At 45.7% G+C, this 17,336-nt stretch overlaps 1 protein-coding gene across 1 annotated transcript; it reads right to left on the bottom strand.

The window, feature by feature from the left end:
• Nucleotides 1-7,147: 7,147 nt before the first annotated feature.
• On the bottom strand, nt 7,148-15,545 carry ELOC (elongin C). Its single transcript, XM_040433239.1, has 4 exons — nt 15,436-15,545; nt 11,773-11,811; nt 9,459-9,602; nt 7,148-7,567 (listed from the first exon to the last, which is right to left on the bottom strand). Exons 2-4 carry the CDS (start codon nt 11,774-11,776, stop codon nt 7,377-7,379), a joined length of 339 nt encoding a protein of 112 aa, XP_040289173.1. The 5' UTR covers nt 11,777-11,811; nt 15,436-15,545; the 3' UTR covers nt 7,148-7,376.
• Nucleotides 15,546-17,336: the final 1,791 nt, after the last annotated feature.

Genomic DNA, 17,336 nt, shown 5'->3' with positions numbered 1-17,336 from the left:
TGACACTTGTTTGGAGCCTAGGTGCACAAAGGGGCCCAAATTCCAAAGAGCACCTTTAGGATTTCACAGGGCATTTTTACACATCTGGATTCCAAACTACTTCTCACGCTTTAGGGCCCCTAAAATGCCAGGGCAGTATAAATACCCCACAAGTGACCCCATTTTGGAAAGAAGACACCCCAAGATATTCCGTGAGGGGCATGGCGAGTTCATAGAAGATTTTTTTTTTTGGCACAAGTTAGCGGAATTTTTTTTTTCTTACAAAGTCTCATATTCCACTAACTTGTGACAAAAAATAAAATTTTACATGAACTCACCATACCCCTCACGGAATACCTTGGGGTGTCTTCTTTCTAAAATGGGGTCACTTGTGGGGTATTTATACTGCCCTGGCATTTTAGGGGCCCTAAAGAGTGAGAAGTGCCCTGTGAAATCCTAAAAGTACTCATTGGAATTTGGGCCTCTTTGCGCACCTAGGCTGCAAAAAAAGTGTCACACATGTGGTATCGCCGTACTCAGAAGAAGTAGGGCAATGTGTTTTGGGGTGTATTTTTACATATACCCATACTGTGTGTGAGAAATATCTCTGTAAATGACAACTTTTTCAATTTTTTTTATACAAAGTTGTCAATTTACAGAGATAAAAAAAAAATCTTCTATGAACTCGCCAGGCCCCTCATGGAATACCTTGGGGTGTCTTCTTTCCAAAATGGGGTCACTTGTGGGGTATTTATACTGCCCTGGCATTTTAGGGGCCCTAAAGCGTGAGAAGTAGTTTGGAATCCAAATGCGTAAAAATGCCCTGTGAAATTCTAAAAGTACTCTTCAGCGGAATACCCCTTTTTTGACATTTTGGGCTAACTAAATTTAGGGGGTATTCCTCTGAGACTACCCAGGAAAAAGAGCACACCTGCCTAGTAAAAAGGAGTGCTTGCGAAGTAAAGCTGCGATCGCTAATAAAGATCCAAAAAGCTCAAAAGTGATCTTTATAGCGCCGCAGCGATTTTGCAGTGATCAGAAAAAAAAAATTCTGTCACTGCGGTGGGGTGGACTGAACGCAAGTGTGGGCACAAGATCAGGCCTGATCGGGCGAACACTGCGTTTTTTGTAGAGCCTAAGGTGACCCTATTATACTGATATAGATCTGATTGCGATCAGTCTTGATCACTTACAGATACTATATAGTACTAGTGCTGATTAGCGACAGCGATGGCGCTAATCAGTGACTATTCAGTGACTGCGGTGCGGTGGGCGCTAACTACCTAACAAGTAGCTAACTAACTGGCGGTGATAAGGGACCCTTACAGGAGGGTGATCAATGACAGGGGGGTGATCAGGGAGTCTATATGGGGTGATCAGGGGCAGGGCTGGGACAAGGCCATTTGGTGCCCAGGGCGAAGATGGCAAACTGCGCCCCCCCCCCCCCCCCCCCCCGTTTTTAAGAAAGAATCAATGTTGTTTCAAAACAAGAATATACTTAAAGCAATAGAACAAAGGACTGTGGGACTTTGAAAGTCACAGACACTATAAAGTTCCCCCCCATCATCATGTGCCAGTATAAAGTCCCCCCCATCATCATGTGCCAGTTTTGTAATAAGCCCCCCCAATGTGCCAGTAACACTATTGTAAAAAAAAAACACTTATACTTACCTAAGTGTCAGCGATGCGATGCAGCCTCTTCCTGTGTCCCACGCTGTAATGTAAGGCTCAGGCGGCACGATGACGTCATTGCGCCGGCCTCTGATAGGCTGCCGGCCTAGTGCCTGCAGCCAGGGGCGTACATAAAAATCACTGGGCCCCATAGCAGGAATCTAAATTGGGCCCCCATTCCCCTTTTATAGCCCCTCCCTTTGTTCCATGAACTATTCTTGCTGCTGCGTTTTATAATTTATGCCATCAGGGCCGGAATGGGATTACAAAACAGCCCTGGCACACAAAAGAGGTATAATAGATGCAGATGTATATTATATACAGCAGTGTACAGTTATGTGAGGTACGCGGTATAATAGATGCAGTGTGTACAGGTATATAGTATATTCCCTAGTGTTCTGATATGTGAGGTACAGGGTATAATAGATGCAGTGTGTACAGGTATATAGTATATACAGCAGTGTACTGATATGTGAGGTACGGGGTATAATATATGCAGTGTATACAGTATATACAGTAGTGTAATATGTGAGGTACGAGGTATAATAGATGCAGTGTGTACAGGTATATAGTAAATACAGCAGTGTATTGACACCTCGTACCTCACATATCAGTACACTGCTGTATATACTATATATCTGTACACACTGCATCTATTATACCTCGTACCTCACATATATAGTATATACAGAAGTGTACTGATATCTGTACACACAGCATCTATTATACCTCATACCTCACATATCAGTGCACTGCGGTATATACTATATATCTGTACATATTGCATGTATAATACTGTGTAATATATGCAGTGTGTGTGCATGTATGTGTGTGTATATATATATATATATATATATATACAGAGCAGTGTATTGATGTGACACATAGAAGGTATAATACTGTAGATGCAGTGTTTATAGAAATATGTGGTCAGTTATGCATTATAGTCACTGTGAGGTACATGAGGTAGTGGTAACTGTCTGAAGTAGTATACATGAGTGAGCAATGAGTAAAAACAGGGCATGGAGGGGGGGGGGGGGGGGGTAAATGATGAAAAGTGGAGGACCTCTTCTTACCTCTCCATTCCAGTCTGTATGGATCAATACAGAGCTGCTTGTGAACTTTTAATACTTGCTGTTAGGGGTTGAAGGACCTGTGATGATGTCATCACAGGTCCTGGCAGATGTACCTTTGAAACCTAGGAACTACACCATTTTTGGTGCAGTTCCTTTGCTAGATTCTGCAGGACCTGTGATGTTGAAGATGATGTCATCACAGGTCCTGGCAGATGCACTGTTCTAACCTGGGAACTACACTTTACACTGTGCAGTTCCCTTACAGGACCTGTGATGACATCATCAAAGGTCCTTTAGCTTTAGAAAGGTAAACAGGAGTAATTAGGGGGCGGGGCCTCTCCTCCACTTCGGTGCCTGCCTGCAGCCTATCAGAGGAAAGGGAAGGGACACGCCTCTCCCTCCCCTGCACCTCCGCTGGCACAGACAGTTTACAATGGAGATGAGTGCAATGGAAGCGCTCATCTCCCTGTGCCCGGCGGCGGCTGCTCACTTGGGGGGGGGGGGGGTCATTTTAGTTGGGGGGGCACATGGGGGGGCACAGCATGATGTAGGGGGGGCCGTGGCTGGCACTTCACCTGCGCCCCCCTCCTGTCCGCAAATGGTAGCGCCCAGGGCACCCGCTCCTTCGGCCCCTGCCTTGTACCGGCCCTGATCAGGGGTTAATAAGGTACAGGGGGGGGGGGTGTAATGTGTGTGTGGTGCTTGGTGCTACTTACAGAGCTGCCTGTGTCCTCTGGTGGTCGATCCAAGCAAAAGGGACCACCAGAGGAGCAGGTATATCAGACGCGATTTACAAAATAGCGTCTGATATACCTATTTGATTGGTTCTTTTAAAAATCTACAGGCTGCCAGCCAATAATCAGCGCTGGCAGGCTGTAGTTAAACTTGTATACTGCGCAATCCTGTGAACGCGCGTTCACAGGAAATCTCAGGTCTCACGAGATGACGCCAATAGGCGTCACTGAGACCTGAGAGCGCTGCCGTCCGGATGCCTATCGGCGTTACCGTGACGGGAAGTGGTTAAAGCGCCATTCATTCCATAGCGCTGTACATATGATAAGGGGTGTACATACATAATAACGACAATTGCACTGAGCATAAACAAGACGAGTTACAAACTGGTACAGAAGGAGAGAGGGCCCTGCCTGTGAGGGCTTGCAATCTACATGTTATGGGAGAAGGACACAGTAGGTGAGGGTCAAGCTGGTCAAGGCGGTATAGAGGCAGCAGGGTCACTGGTTGTAGGCTTGTCTGAGGAGGTGGGTTTTTAGGTTTCTTTTAAAGGATTCATTGGTAAATGACAGCTACTTGGAGGTTGGAGGGAGAGTAGATGCAAACAGAGTGTACTTCAAATTAAACGAGCGTAATGGAGGGTGGCAGTGGAGTTGCGCTGTAGGAGCAGTTGTCTGATAGGAGAAGACCAACAACTCCACCATGTTTGCTACCGGGGAAGGGGTGTGAGTGAAGTGAAATGAAATCCGCTATAAGAGTGTGCAGCAGGGGAGGAGGTGTCTGAGGGTGTTATGTTTCTGTTTTATAGTGATGAAGAGGTCATGAATGTAGGACAGTTTGTTACAGACCGTGCACATTCCACAATGTTCCTGCAAGAGGAACCAAAGAAGCATGGTTATTAGGTTTAAGGGGTTGCAGAAATTTGTAGAAGGAGATTTGTAGTAGGAGGTAGAGGTGATAGTGGGGATTTGCTGAGGGGGGCATGGATTTGGAGAGATATCAGCAGCAATAAGGAGAAGCAGAGAAAGTGTTAGAAGGTGAGAATAAGAGAGGGCATGAGGTATCTGTGTCTGTTTGGGAAGGAAGTGTTTTATTTTGCCAAACAGGTTTGTGCAAGCGGTCAGATGAGAAGGTAAGATGGAAGGAGAGATGAATAGTTCCTTGCTGGGTGAACGGATGTGGGGGTATTTCAGGAGGTTTTGGAAAAGTGGGAAGAGTAAGATGAAAGAAAGAAACATTGTACGCATTAACTATTTCTGTAATTACGTTTGGTCCACTTCTGGTATAATTCAGTATGTGCACTTAAAGAGTTGCACTTGAAAGATGTTGCTTGTTAAAAAGACCAAGGTCTGAAAAAGACCCAAGGACTTAGATTTATACCACTGTGTTCAATCAGGTGTGACCAATAGGGGAGGGGGCTACATTTGGCCTAATCAAGGGAGGACCAGATACAGGGGTGAAATAGTCAATGTAAACAAATACTCCATAAATTCAGCAGGGAAAGAGACATTAAAGTTCAATGCAGACATACCAGGGAATGAGAAGGAAAGATGAGGGGTGTGGACAATATCAGACTCTGGAAAAGTTGGGTGCAGCAGTTAGGTTTAATGCAGAAATGAGCAGATGGTGGATAAGCAGCCCCAGTCAAGTTGCAAAGAAATTCAAGCTGTCCTGCATTCTCAGGGTGCATCAGTGTCAGCGTGAACTATCCGTCGACATTTGAATGAAATGAAACGCTATGGCAGGAGATCCAGGAGGACCACACTGCCGACACAGACATAAAAAAGCTAGACTGCAGTTTGCTAAAATGTACATAAGCAAGTAAGATATGACTCTTATGTTAATTTGCATAAAAGGCAGGAAGTACAAAAATGCATAATACTTATTGAATTCGTCTGCAAATGAAATTAAAAAAGTGTAATTTATATGTTTAGGGTAACACAATGAACATTTAGAAACGCTCAGTGAGGGTAGCATAGTAGAGGTGACAGGTTCCCTTTAAGTTGAGGGTGCCAGTTTAGTTTTTACGGCATTTGCCATGCAGTATAAGTGGCATGATAACTATATTCTGCAGGTTAGTATGATTATGATGATACCAAATTTCTAACTTTTTTTTCCCAACTACTTTTGCACAATAAAAGGATTAATTTGTTGAGTGAGGCTAAATCCACAGGCAGATTAGTATCAACTGCAAAAGTATGGCAGAAATCAGAGGGTCAAACTTACATTTCTGCAGCAAATACGCAGGATATTTCTGACATGCACTTATACTGTGTTTCCATTACAGATATTTTTGTCACTGGGGAACTTGTAATCTCTTAAAGGGCTTCTGTCACCCCACTAAACTCTTTTTTTTTTGTGTACTTATAATCCCTATCCTGCGATTTATCTATACATTATGTTATTAATCATTTTCGTTCTGTAGATAAGGCAAAAAACGTACTTTAATAATATGCTAATTACCTGTCTACCAGCAGTAGGGCGTCTACTTGCTGGTAGCAGCCGCCAAAAAACGCCCCCTCCTCCTGTTGATTGACAGGGCCAGCCGCGATCTCCTCCTCCGGCTCACCCTGTCTGCATTTCAAAAATCGCGTGCCTGTGTTGATTCGGCGCAGGCGCTCTGAGATAAGGAGGCTCGCCTCCTCAGCACTCCCTAAGTGCGCCTGCGCCGATGACGTCTTCTTTCGGTGACGTCATCGACGCAGGCGCACTGATCCGGCCAGATAAGCAGTGTTCGGTCTGTGAAATACAGCTGTCACATGGAGAGTGTTTCCTGGACTGAACATGCTTTTGTCCCATTAGCCTTAGGCTACTTTCACACTGCCGTTTCTGGGTCCGCTTGTGAAATCCTTTTTTAGGGCTCTCACAAGCGGCCCAAAACGGATCAGTTCAGCCCCAATGGGATCCGCTCAGAATGCATCAGTTTGCCTCCGTTCAGCCTCCATTCTGCTCTGGAGGCGGACACCAAAACGCTGCCTGCAGCGTTTTGATGTCCGTCTGACAAAACTGAGCCAAGCGGATCCGTCCTGACTTACAATGTAAGGGTCCATTCACACGTCCGTTTTTTCTTTCCTGATCTGTTCCGTTTTTTCAGGAACAGATCTGGACCAGATCTGGACCCATTCATTTTCAATGGGTCCTGGAAAAAATCAGACATCGAGCTGTCCGTTTTTTTCCAGGACCCATTGAAAATGAATGGGTCCAGATCTGGTCCAGATCTGTTCCTGAAAAAACGGAACAGATCAGGAAAGAAAAAACGGACGTGTGAATAGACCCTAAGTCAATGGGGACGGATCCGTTTTCACTGACACAATATGGTGCAATTGAAAACGGATCCGCCTCCCATTGACTTTCAGTGTAAGTCAAAACGGATCTGCTCGCATTATGAACCAAAAAAAAAATATATATATATTTTTTTTTTCACGGTAATGCAAACGGATCCGTTCTGAACGGATACAAGCGTTTGCATTATAGGTGCGGATCCGTCTGTGCAGATACCAGACGGATCCGCACTTAACGCAGGTGTGAAAGTAGCCTCAGCCAGTAAGAAGAGGTCCTGCAGCAGCCGCAGCCTGCATCTTTAATATAGTCATGAAACTCCTTGGTGACATCCAATATTCTTATAATTTATAGTTCTGAATAAAATCTCATACACAACCTTAAACGCCACAAACATGAAAACAGCAATATCCAATTCTGATATTGGTTTATTAATGTTGCTATGTGGGGAAAAAACGTATGCGAAGAGGCAAAGGTTTCAGTTCTTCGCAAAGTATGGGGAAACTGTTGCATAATATACATCACTCAGAAAAAAAGGTGCAATCATGCTAAAATGACAAAAAAAAAAATAATACTAAATTGAGGTGGTATTTAAATACAAAAAAAAAAATAACTGTAATTTCCCATAATTTACTTTATTCAACAATCAAGGAAGTTTGCTGCCATCAGGAGCTCCAGGGCGATCTCGGGGGCAATGGGGAACTCTGGGATTTCTGTGGAACTGTTTGTGTAACGAACTTTGTAGGTGAAATACATGCACACTTTCGACAGGACGTGAGAAGGGATCTCTCTAAAGTTCACTTCATTGGTTTCATTTTCAGCAAACTGCCCTGTAAAAAAAAAAAAAAAGAACATGGATGTAATCTGGAAATTTCAATGCAAACGGTGGTAGTAATCTTATATAGGATGAGTCAGTGTAATGACGACAGTGACCCACAGTTCTACATTGCATGTGGTTTCATCTGTGTATTTATTAACCCCTTGGTGCCTTAAAAAGAGTTACTGAGTTTTCGGCAAACCTTTGATCGGTCATAGAGATATATATATTGTGGGGCTCAGAGTGCCAAAACCCCCACCGATCACCAGGGGGTAGGGGAGAGAAGCGCAGGCGTGTCAGTGAAGCAGAATCCACTGGCCTAGGACTTAAAGCGGTTATCCTGGAAATAATATTGATGACCCATCCTCAGGTATCAATATGAGACCGGTGGGGGTCCAACACTTAGGACCCCCCATCGATCATCTGTTAGAAGAGGACGGGCGCTCCTTGAGCGCTGCGCTTCCTAGGCCATGTGACGTCACCGTACATTGGTCACATGGCCTTGTAGGAGCTCGGCCCCACTGAAGTGAAGGGGCTGAGCTGCAATACCAAGCACAGCCACTATACAATGTACGGCGCTGCGCTTGGTAAGCTTCTGGGAGTCTGCAGCAGTGAGCATGCCGGCTCTCTAAAGCAACTGATTGGCGGGGGTGCCGGGACTCAGATCCCCGCCTAGGAGATAATGATAACCTATCCTGAGGATAGATCATCATTGTCTTTTCCTGGATAACCCTTTAACCTGCGTAATGATTATGAGCACCCAGAGCTGACTTGTAGAATCACACGGGCGAGTTTTCCACGCAGGTGCAATGCGTGAGGTGAACGCACTGCACCCGCACCCATTCACTTCTATGGGGCTGTGCACATGAGCAGTGATTTTCACGCATCCATTGTGCATTGCGTGAAAATCGCAGCAAGCTCTATATTGTGCGTTTTTCACGCAACGCAGGCCCTATAGAAGAGAATGGGGCTGAGTGAAAATCGCAAGCATCCGCAAGCAAGTGCGGATGCGGTGCGATTTTCACGCACAGTTGCTAGGAGATGATCGGGACGGGGACCCGATAATTATTATTTTCCCTTATAACATGGTTATAAGGGAAAATAATAGCATTCTGAATACAGAATGCTTAGTAAAATAGGGCTGGAGGGCTAAAAAAATAAAATTTATTTAACTCACCTTAATCCACTTGTTCGTGCAGCTGGCATTTCTTCTGTCTTCTTCTTTGATGATCTGTGAGGAAAAGGACCTGTGGTGTCGTCATTGCGCTCATCACATGGTCCGTCACATGATCCATCACCATGAATCAAAGAAGAAGACAGAAGACAAGCCGGGCTGCGCGAACAAGTGGATTAAGGCGAGTTAAAAAAAATTTAAATTTTTTTTTTTAACCCCCTCCATCCCTATTTTACTAAACATTCTGTATTAAGAATGCTATTATTTTCCCTTATAACCAAGGTATAAGGGAAAATAATAAAATCTACACAACACCTAACCCAAACCCGAACTTCTGTAAAGAAGTCCGGGTTCGGGTACCAAACATGGCGATTTATCTCACGCGCAAAACTCATTAAAACGCTTTGCACTCGCGGGGAAAAATCCGTTCCTGCAACGCCCGTGTGAAACCAGCCTAATTCACTCCAAACAAAAGGTTTACTGTATCTGCTGGTGTACTGTCATCATAATGGCACAGAGACCCTCCATCGGTGATTAAATTTTTTTTCTCATGGCAACAATACTGCAGTCTGCAGCGCTATTCTTGCGCTAAAAAAAAAAAAAACAACTCCTTAATTTAAATTATATTTATCATATAAATGTATCAATTCATAAAAAAGGGATCCAGACCCAATTTCTGTTGGAAGAAAAAAACACTTTAATATTCAGTGCAGACAAAACTCCCACATACCTGGACCACTCAACATGGCTTTTATTGTTCCAGATGTCAAAGCATGTTCCCGCTTAACAATGAATTCGTGGCCATCTGAGGAGATGAGCTTTACGTACATAGCATCAGGCCCTTCACAGCCGCCATATGTCTTCTCTTCGCCATCTGGAAGGACACATTACAATCACTCACAAGCAGAGAATTCCCAGAGAGATTTAGGAACTGATCTCTGATCAGCAATTTTCACACATTAAAAATGCTACATGTCTGTTTTGAATAAATCATTTTTACAAACTTCATGTTGCACACGGTGAATGTCCTTTCCTTCATTAGGGTACATTGCAATCCCCCTGACCAGGCTGTTAAAGGACATTCATTATGGGTTATGACTCCCCCACTAGGATACAGCTTCATCTACATACTAAGGCCTCATGCACACGGCTGTGTTCGCAAATCACGGATCCATAAAACACAGATACCGGCTGTGTGCATCCTCTATTTTCCCATTCTGCACGTCCTGCCATATGTTACAAATGCCTATTCTCGTCTGCAAAAGGACAAGAAAAGGACTTTTTTTTTCCTGGGTCGCAGAACGTACATCTTTTTGAAATTAAAAGGTGTTATCCGAAACTATAAACCCCCCCAAATGCCAGGCCCCTCACACGGAATATACTTACCCCTACGCCGATAAAAGCATCCGGTGTTGGGGCAGCAGCCAATGGCGGGCGGGGACGAGCCTCCCGCAACGCTAGGGAGGCTTGTCCTCATCACCGCCTGCCATTGGCTGCTCCCCCAACACCGGATGCTTTTATCGGCGCGAGGACCAGGAGCGGCACAGGGAGCGGGGTAAGTATAATCTATGTGAGGGGCCCAGCATATGGGGGGGAATAACCCCTTTAATATTTTAAATACACAATAAATATGGATCAGATGTGTGCATGGGGCCTAATGGGTACATTGTGTGACTTGTGCAAGACAGGTTCAGCAGTCAAGTGCTATTCCTGACACGTCCCCACTGCGGGCACCAACTGGCCGGCAGCAGTGATGTCCTATTTTTGGGGGGGGGGGGGGGGGGAACAAGGTAACAAAAAAAAAAAGGCAAATTTAGTGTTTATTTATTATTTTCTGTTACGGCGTTCACCGCGAGATTTTTTAAAATATTTTAATAGTTTAGACTTTTTCGGATGTGGCGATACCTAATCTAAAAATATAAACACAATAAAAAAATAAATACATGTAAAATTGGGAAAGGGAGCGATTTAAACTTTTAATATTTTTGTAGTGGTGGTGGGTTAAATAATATTTTTTTTATTTTATTTTAGCCACCTTAGGGGGCTAGAACCCTTGTCCTAGTCACCCTGACAGAGCACTATTATGGTGAATAGGACTTCACACTGTCCCTGCTGCCCTGTGCATAGTGCACACAGCAGCAGAGAGCTCACCATGGCAGCCAGGGCTTCAGCGATTTCACTGCTGGAGCTCCGATCGGAAGCTGCCACTGCCACCAATGAATAGACTGAGGTGGAGGGGACCCTGTGGCCCCTGCCATCAATGATTATAATGCTGGGGTGGGGGTGCACTGCGCCACCGATGAATATAATTTACCCCTAAATACAAATGTACGCGGCTGTATATGGCTGGTCCCCGGCCTCAGTGACAACTCAATTAACCCTCAATTGATCACCTACTAAGCATTCTGTATTCAGAATGCTATTATTTTCCCTTATAACCATGTTATAAGGGAAAATAATCCAATCTACACAACACCGATCCCAAGCCCGAACTTCTGTGAAGAAGTTCAGGTTTGGGTACCAAACATGCGCGATTTTTCTCACGTGAGTGCAAAACGCATTACAATGTTTTGCACTCGCGCTGAAAAATCGCGGGTGTTCCCGCAACGCACCCGCACATTTTTTCCGCAACGCCCGTGTGAAAGTGGCCTAAGAGAAACTAGGCTGAGCTACTGTGCAGATCGGAAAATAGAAAATCCCGGTATTGGATCGATCTGGGTCTAAAAGTAATCGACTGGGTATTGAAAATTCCATAACCGGTGCTACTCAGGTGCTAATTTATAAAGAACCTGTACTACTTTTTTTTTTACGTAGAATTTGAATAAAATAAAGGGGGGCATAGCACAACTTTTTATTAAAATTTCCTCTACATCTTTCTAAAAAAATAAAAAATAAATCATAAGTTTGGTAGAAATCTCATGGGTGGAATGGGGTGAAGGCATAATAGGCTTGGGGCCCTGTGATATCTGTGGAAGTGGATACAATGGAGAAGAGAATACTGTACATTATTTTTTAAGTATGCCATATAAAAAAATGGAACCTACCCATCCTAATGATGATGATGTCTTTCTGGATAATGATTTCTAAAGGAAAAAAACAAGCAGAATTAGTTTCTAAATTAAATAAGCACTCCCCATCTGTAGAAGGGCGCCACCACTGGCCGCATTCTGCATAACATCACACTTTACACAGTCATCCAGACGCCATGGTACGGCCAGCGGGGGAGGGAAGAATCCCGAATTCCTCTACTCCTCTTCCTAATCATCCAGTAATGAAAGACTGAGGCAGCATGAGGAAAACTAATTCACACGTCAGTGTTTGGTCAGTGATTTCCATCAGTGATTGTGGATACTACACAGACATAAGGTATACGGGAGAGATCTGCACCAGTTCTGTGTTTAGAGCCGCACCTGGTTTTGTCTCACAATTACTGATGGAAATCACTGATCGAACACTGATGTGTGAATAAGGCCTCATGCACACGACCGTTGTGTGTTTTGCGGTCCGCAAAACACAGATGGCGTCCGTGTGCGTTCCGCAATTTGCGGAACGGCGCGGACAGCCATTAATATAACTGCCTATTCTTGTCCGCAAAACGGACAAGAATAGGACAGGTTATATTTTTTGGGCGGACAGTACACGGAGTGCTGCTGTCCGCAACTTTTGCGGCCCCATTAAAGTGAATGGGTCCGCATCCAAGCGGTAAATACCGCGGCTCGGATGCAGACCAAAACAACAGTCGCATGCATGAGGCCTAAGGCGCGGTATAACAGGCAGGCCGCGCACTTCGTACACACAGCGCTGTATAATGCTTATGTGTTATTTCAATCTGCAGGGCAGACGGGAGCCTTCCTTCATTTACAAGAGGTGATGATCAACGCCCTCATTTTTTAAAACCAGGACGGGCCCAAGATCTTCTAGAAGTGATGGCGTCAATGTTGTATCCAGGAAACATTTCCCGGATGAAGTCCCCCAAACAACAGGGATGGGAGAGACCCAAAGAAGAATGTGCTCCCAAAGGGGTATAGGAAAGGACACCAATTACCACTGCGCCAGGCTGGTGCCTGCAGGATCGCTTCAAATTCTACCGCTCATCCGCGGATTATTCATTTTATGTACCGGTAATTCTACCATTTTATTACACTCGGATATAAATGCTGGGTTTCAGCCGGACAAAAAACGTTGCTGGAGATGTGAACGTGGCCTTAGGCCCCTTTCACACAAGCGTGGCCGATTAGGTCCGGATGCGTTCAGTGAAACTCGCACCATTTTGCAAGCAAGTTCAGTCAGTTTTGTCTGCGGTTGCGTTCAGTTTTTTCCGCACAATGTGTTTTTCACTGATGCCCCATTCACTTCTATGGAGCCAGGGCTGCGTGAAAAAAAGCAAAATATAGAACATGCTGCGTTTTTCACGCAACGCAGAACTGACGCATGAAAAAAAAAAAAAAAAACGCTCATGTACACAGACACATTGAAATGAATGGGTCCGGATTCAGTGCGGGTGCTATGCGTTCACGTCACGCATTGCACCCGCGCAGAATACTCGCTCGTGTGAAAAGGGCCTTAGGGTGCTGTCACACAGTGCAGTTGTGATGCAGGTGAAAACTGCACCTGGTTTGGGGCTCACAGTCACTGAAGTGTGAACTAGGCCTAAGGTGTACGCAGATGCAGTTTAGGGCTCGTGCACACAGCCGTAGTTGTTTTTGCAATCCAAAAAACACGGATATGGTCCGGGTGTGTTCCGCATTTTGTAGGATGGATTACCCTGCCCTCTATAGTACTGTCCTATGCATGTCCTTAAGGGTCCATTCACACGTCCGCAAAATGGGTCCGCATCCGTACCGCAATTTTAGGATGCGGACCCATTCATTTTCATCGGGACCGGAATGTGCTGTCCGCATTTGCCAATCCGCACTTCAGTTCCGCAAAAAAATAGAACATGTCCTATTCTTGTCCGGACAAGAAAAGGCATTTTCTATGAGAGTGCCGGCGATGTGCGGTCCGCAAAACACATACGGACGTGTGAATGGACCCTAAAACAGACAAGAATAGGACTTGTTCTATTTTTTTTGCAGGGTCGCAGAACGGACATATGGATGCGGCCAGCATGTGATGTGGTGTGCTGTCCACATCTTTTGTGGCCCCACTGAACTGAATGGGTCCGCATCCTACCCGCAAAAAATGCTGATCGGACGCGGCAAAAAACATGGTGGTGTGCACGAGCCCTTACTATCAGAAAATCCGCACAGATTTCCATCCGTTTTTTTGTGCCTTTCTGCTCCAAAACCCAAACTATTGACAAGCTGCAGATTTCACAATCTGCACAACGGGTCAATTTGCACACGGAAGAAATAAGCAAAGTGGACGTGAGACTAAGTGGTCTAAGCGCACAGACTGCGGATAATGTATTACACTACGGTTTTCAACCTTTAGGCCTACTGGACACAAGTGCAAGTGAATGCACATAAGATTCACACTAATTTCCGTGCGGATTTATGCACCGTATCCGCACCAAAATCTGCAATGTCTAACAGCGGGTTATGGGGGGGATTTGTCGCAGATCTCACCTTTTAACAGAAAAGAGCGAACTCTGCAGCTAAAAACCACTAACGTAACGGACGACATGCTGCAGATTTAGAAATCCACACGGTGTACATGAGATGTGTGTAACCTCATACACTTTGCGGTGGTTTTCCTGCGGGGATGGCTACTTTCACACTGGCATTTGGTGCGGATCCGTCATGGATCGGCACAGACGGATCCGTTCTGATAATACAACCGTCTGCATCCGTTCGGAACGGATCCGTTTGTATTATCTTTAACATAGCCAAGACTGATCCGTCCCCATTGACTTACATTGTGTGCCAGGATCCGTTTGGCTCAGTGTCATCAGACGGGCACCAAAGCGCTGCAGGTAGTGTTTTGGTGTTCGCCTCCGGAGCGGAATGGAGACTGATCGGAGGCATACTGATGCATTCTGAGCGGATCCTTATCCATTCAGAATGCATTGGGGCTGAACTGATCCGTTTTGGACCGCTTGTGAGAGCCCTGAACGGATCTCACAGACGGAAACCAAAACGTCAGTGTGAAAGTAGCCTATTCTGTAACGTTTGCAGTTGGTCTTAGGATACGAGCATATGGCGCAGTAGTGTCACGGCCAAGCTGCGTTCGGGTGCCATGTAGCCAGAAGGGCACCTTCAATAAGGCACAGCCATTAACAAAGCGTCACCAGTTTAGAGCCCGCGGCAGCCCTTCCCGCCCATAGTACTCCACGGGATGGACGATTCTTATTGTGTCTGAGAAACGGATCCGTCCCCATTGACTTGCATTGCAGCTCTGCATCCCCACAAAGGAAAGAAAACCCAGAAAAGGTACCCCCATCGTCATCTCTGCAGCACAGAGGATAACAGGCCGTGGACACCATTACAGGGGTCATCCCTCTGTTCTCCCTGAGCCCTATCTATGTAGTCAGGACCCATCCTCCCTACTGATCAGGACTTTAGGAAAGCTGGGTGACAACGCGTGTATAGACGTCACCCTTGTCTCCAATGAACAGGGGGTTAACGGGAAGCCCCTGCCTGCAATGTCTATAAGCCGCATGGATGGACACGGGGCAGAAGACCGGTATCCGGGCAGAGACTACAGCCCATCCGCTGTAAACACTGCGCCGACCCCTCAGCGCTACATGGAAGCCAGCAGCCACTCACCCGGACGGGCACCCTGCTCCCCACAAGCTCGAGGCCCACCTAACCGACAGCACAATCACTTCCGGAAAGCCTGGCCCCCGCAGCGGGAAAACGGAAAGGTAGTGTCTAAATGGAACGGACATGACGTCATGTACACCGTTTCCCTGGTAACCGACCGTGACGCTGGCTTGTTCTCAGCAGAAAGAGACTACTCAGAACAGCTGGTCGCAAGATAGGATTCCAAGCTACACATACAGTGACATGGGTGCAGGGCCTGAGGAGAAGCACCCACAAGAAGTGCATACACCCAGCAGTTATTATTAGGGGGGAACTGAAGCAATTGAAAGGTTTATATATATTTTTTTACTAACCTCCAGACATTTTGAAAATCCATAGTAACCTGGAACCTGATTCCCAGTCCCTGGTTCCCTTCAATGGCCTTCTGTTTCCTGTCATCTTCCTGCACTTATGGAGGCATGGGCTCAATTGTAGCCAATGACTGTCTTCAGTGGTGAGTGGCATGTCTCTGCTGCTTGGGGACCCGTCATCAGACATCCCAACCTGCAAAAACTCATTTCAGGGAGGTTTTCTTTTTTTTTCTTTCACAAACTTTTTATTACATTTTCCAAACATATGGAGTATCTGCACACTGTGCTCTATGGTGTGGAGGACTGGGCTCATTACCCTGCCCCAAAATATCATATTTATGTATATGATTAAAGGGGTTCTGTCACCACCTATAAGCCCTGTGAGCTAAACATATGCTCATGTCCAGGGTAGCATTCTGATTTCTAAGGTGGCCTTATAAAAGCTATTTGGGGCTTTATTCTGCGGGAAAAAAACAGGTTTTACTAACCTGTCAATCATTGAATTAAGGTGCCCAAGCAGGGGAGGTCTGTGGATGCATGGTGCCCGGCCGCACGCATCGCCGTTCGTGCCCAGCGCCGCCTTCTACTCCTCAGTGCTGCCTCTCTCCCGCTCCTCCTGCTTTGAGATCCCGCGCGTGCGCACAGGCTCAGCCTGATGCGCCGTTGCGGGACTGCTGGCCATCGGCTTCTTCTTGCACTGTGTGCATGCGCCGAGAAGGGGACACTGCTACAGGTTGCCGGAAAGGTTTACTGCGCGGTAAACTAGAGATTGGAAGTTCGGATCTTTCACATGAATCGGTTCATTTGAATCAGTTCATTCAAATGAACCGAATCATGAATCAAATCTTCGGTTCATTCGCTGAGCTGACAAGAAGCAAGTGAACCAAAGCCTTAGGTTGCGCAATGCGCATGCGCGGATGCTTCGATTCACTTGCTGACTCGCTGAGTCGGCTCTTGGTCTGAGTCAGAAGTTTATTCTTTAAAACCCTGTGTGTAATTATCTACCCCACTGTAGGAAAAAAACAAGCATCCAGGGGTGTGAATTTAACACTGGGGTAAATAATATAATTAAAATGGAGGGTTAAATGTGTAAATGTATTTAAAAAAAATACATCTCTCTCAATAGCTATATAGCTACTGAATGAGAGAGAAGAAGGGATGCCTTTAACATATATATCTCCTTGAGAAGCCAATTTGACCCTAAAGGGTTAATTCAACCTGTAATGTAAACTCTGTCCTGTCACTTCTCTTATCTCTCTGCTCTGCTATCAGTGAACCTTTCCAGGATATATTGTCTCACATGGGGGCTCCAGGGAGCCGCTATCTAATAGCGGGAGACTCCCTGAACCTCCGGGAGACTTGAGATCCCTGCGTCATCATTGGCCCCGTCCGTGCAGGGAGTTGACAGAAGGGGACTGGAAGTTCAGTGAAGACATCCAGAGCCATGCAGCAGGGACCAGGTTAATATGAAGGTCTTCACAAGTCCCCCTTAACGTGGAAGTTCAATGGGACAGCCAGAGCAGAGTCCTTGAGATATCTTTAAGGGGTTCTCAG

Source organism: Bufo bufo, chromosome 5 (assembly GCF_905171765.1).
Source record: "Bufo bufo chromosome 5, aBufBuf1.1, whole genome shotgun sequence".
In the NCBI taxonomy this organism is placed as follows: domain Eukaryota; kingdom Metazoa; phylum Chordata; class Amphibia; order Anura; family Bufonidae; genus Bufo; species Bufo bufo.
The sequence above is the reverse complement of the archived record's forward strand: the minus strand, read 5'-3'. Positions and strand labels throughout refer to the sequence as shown.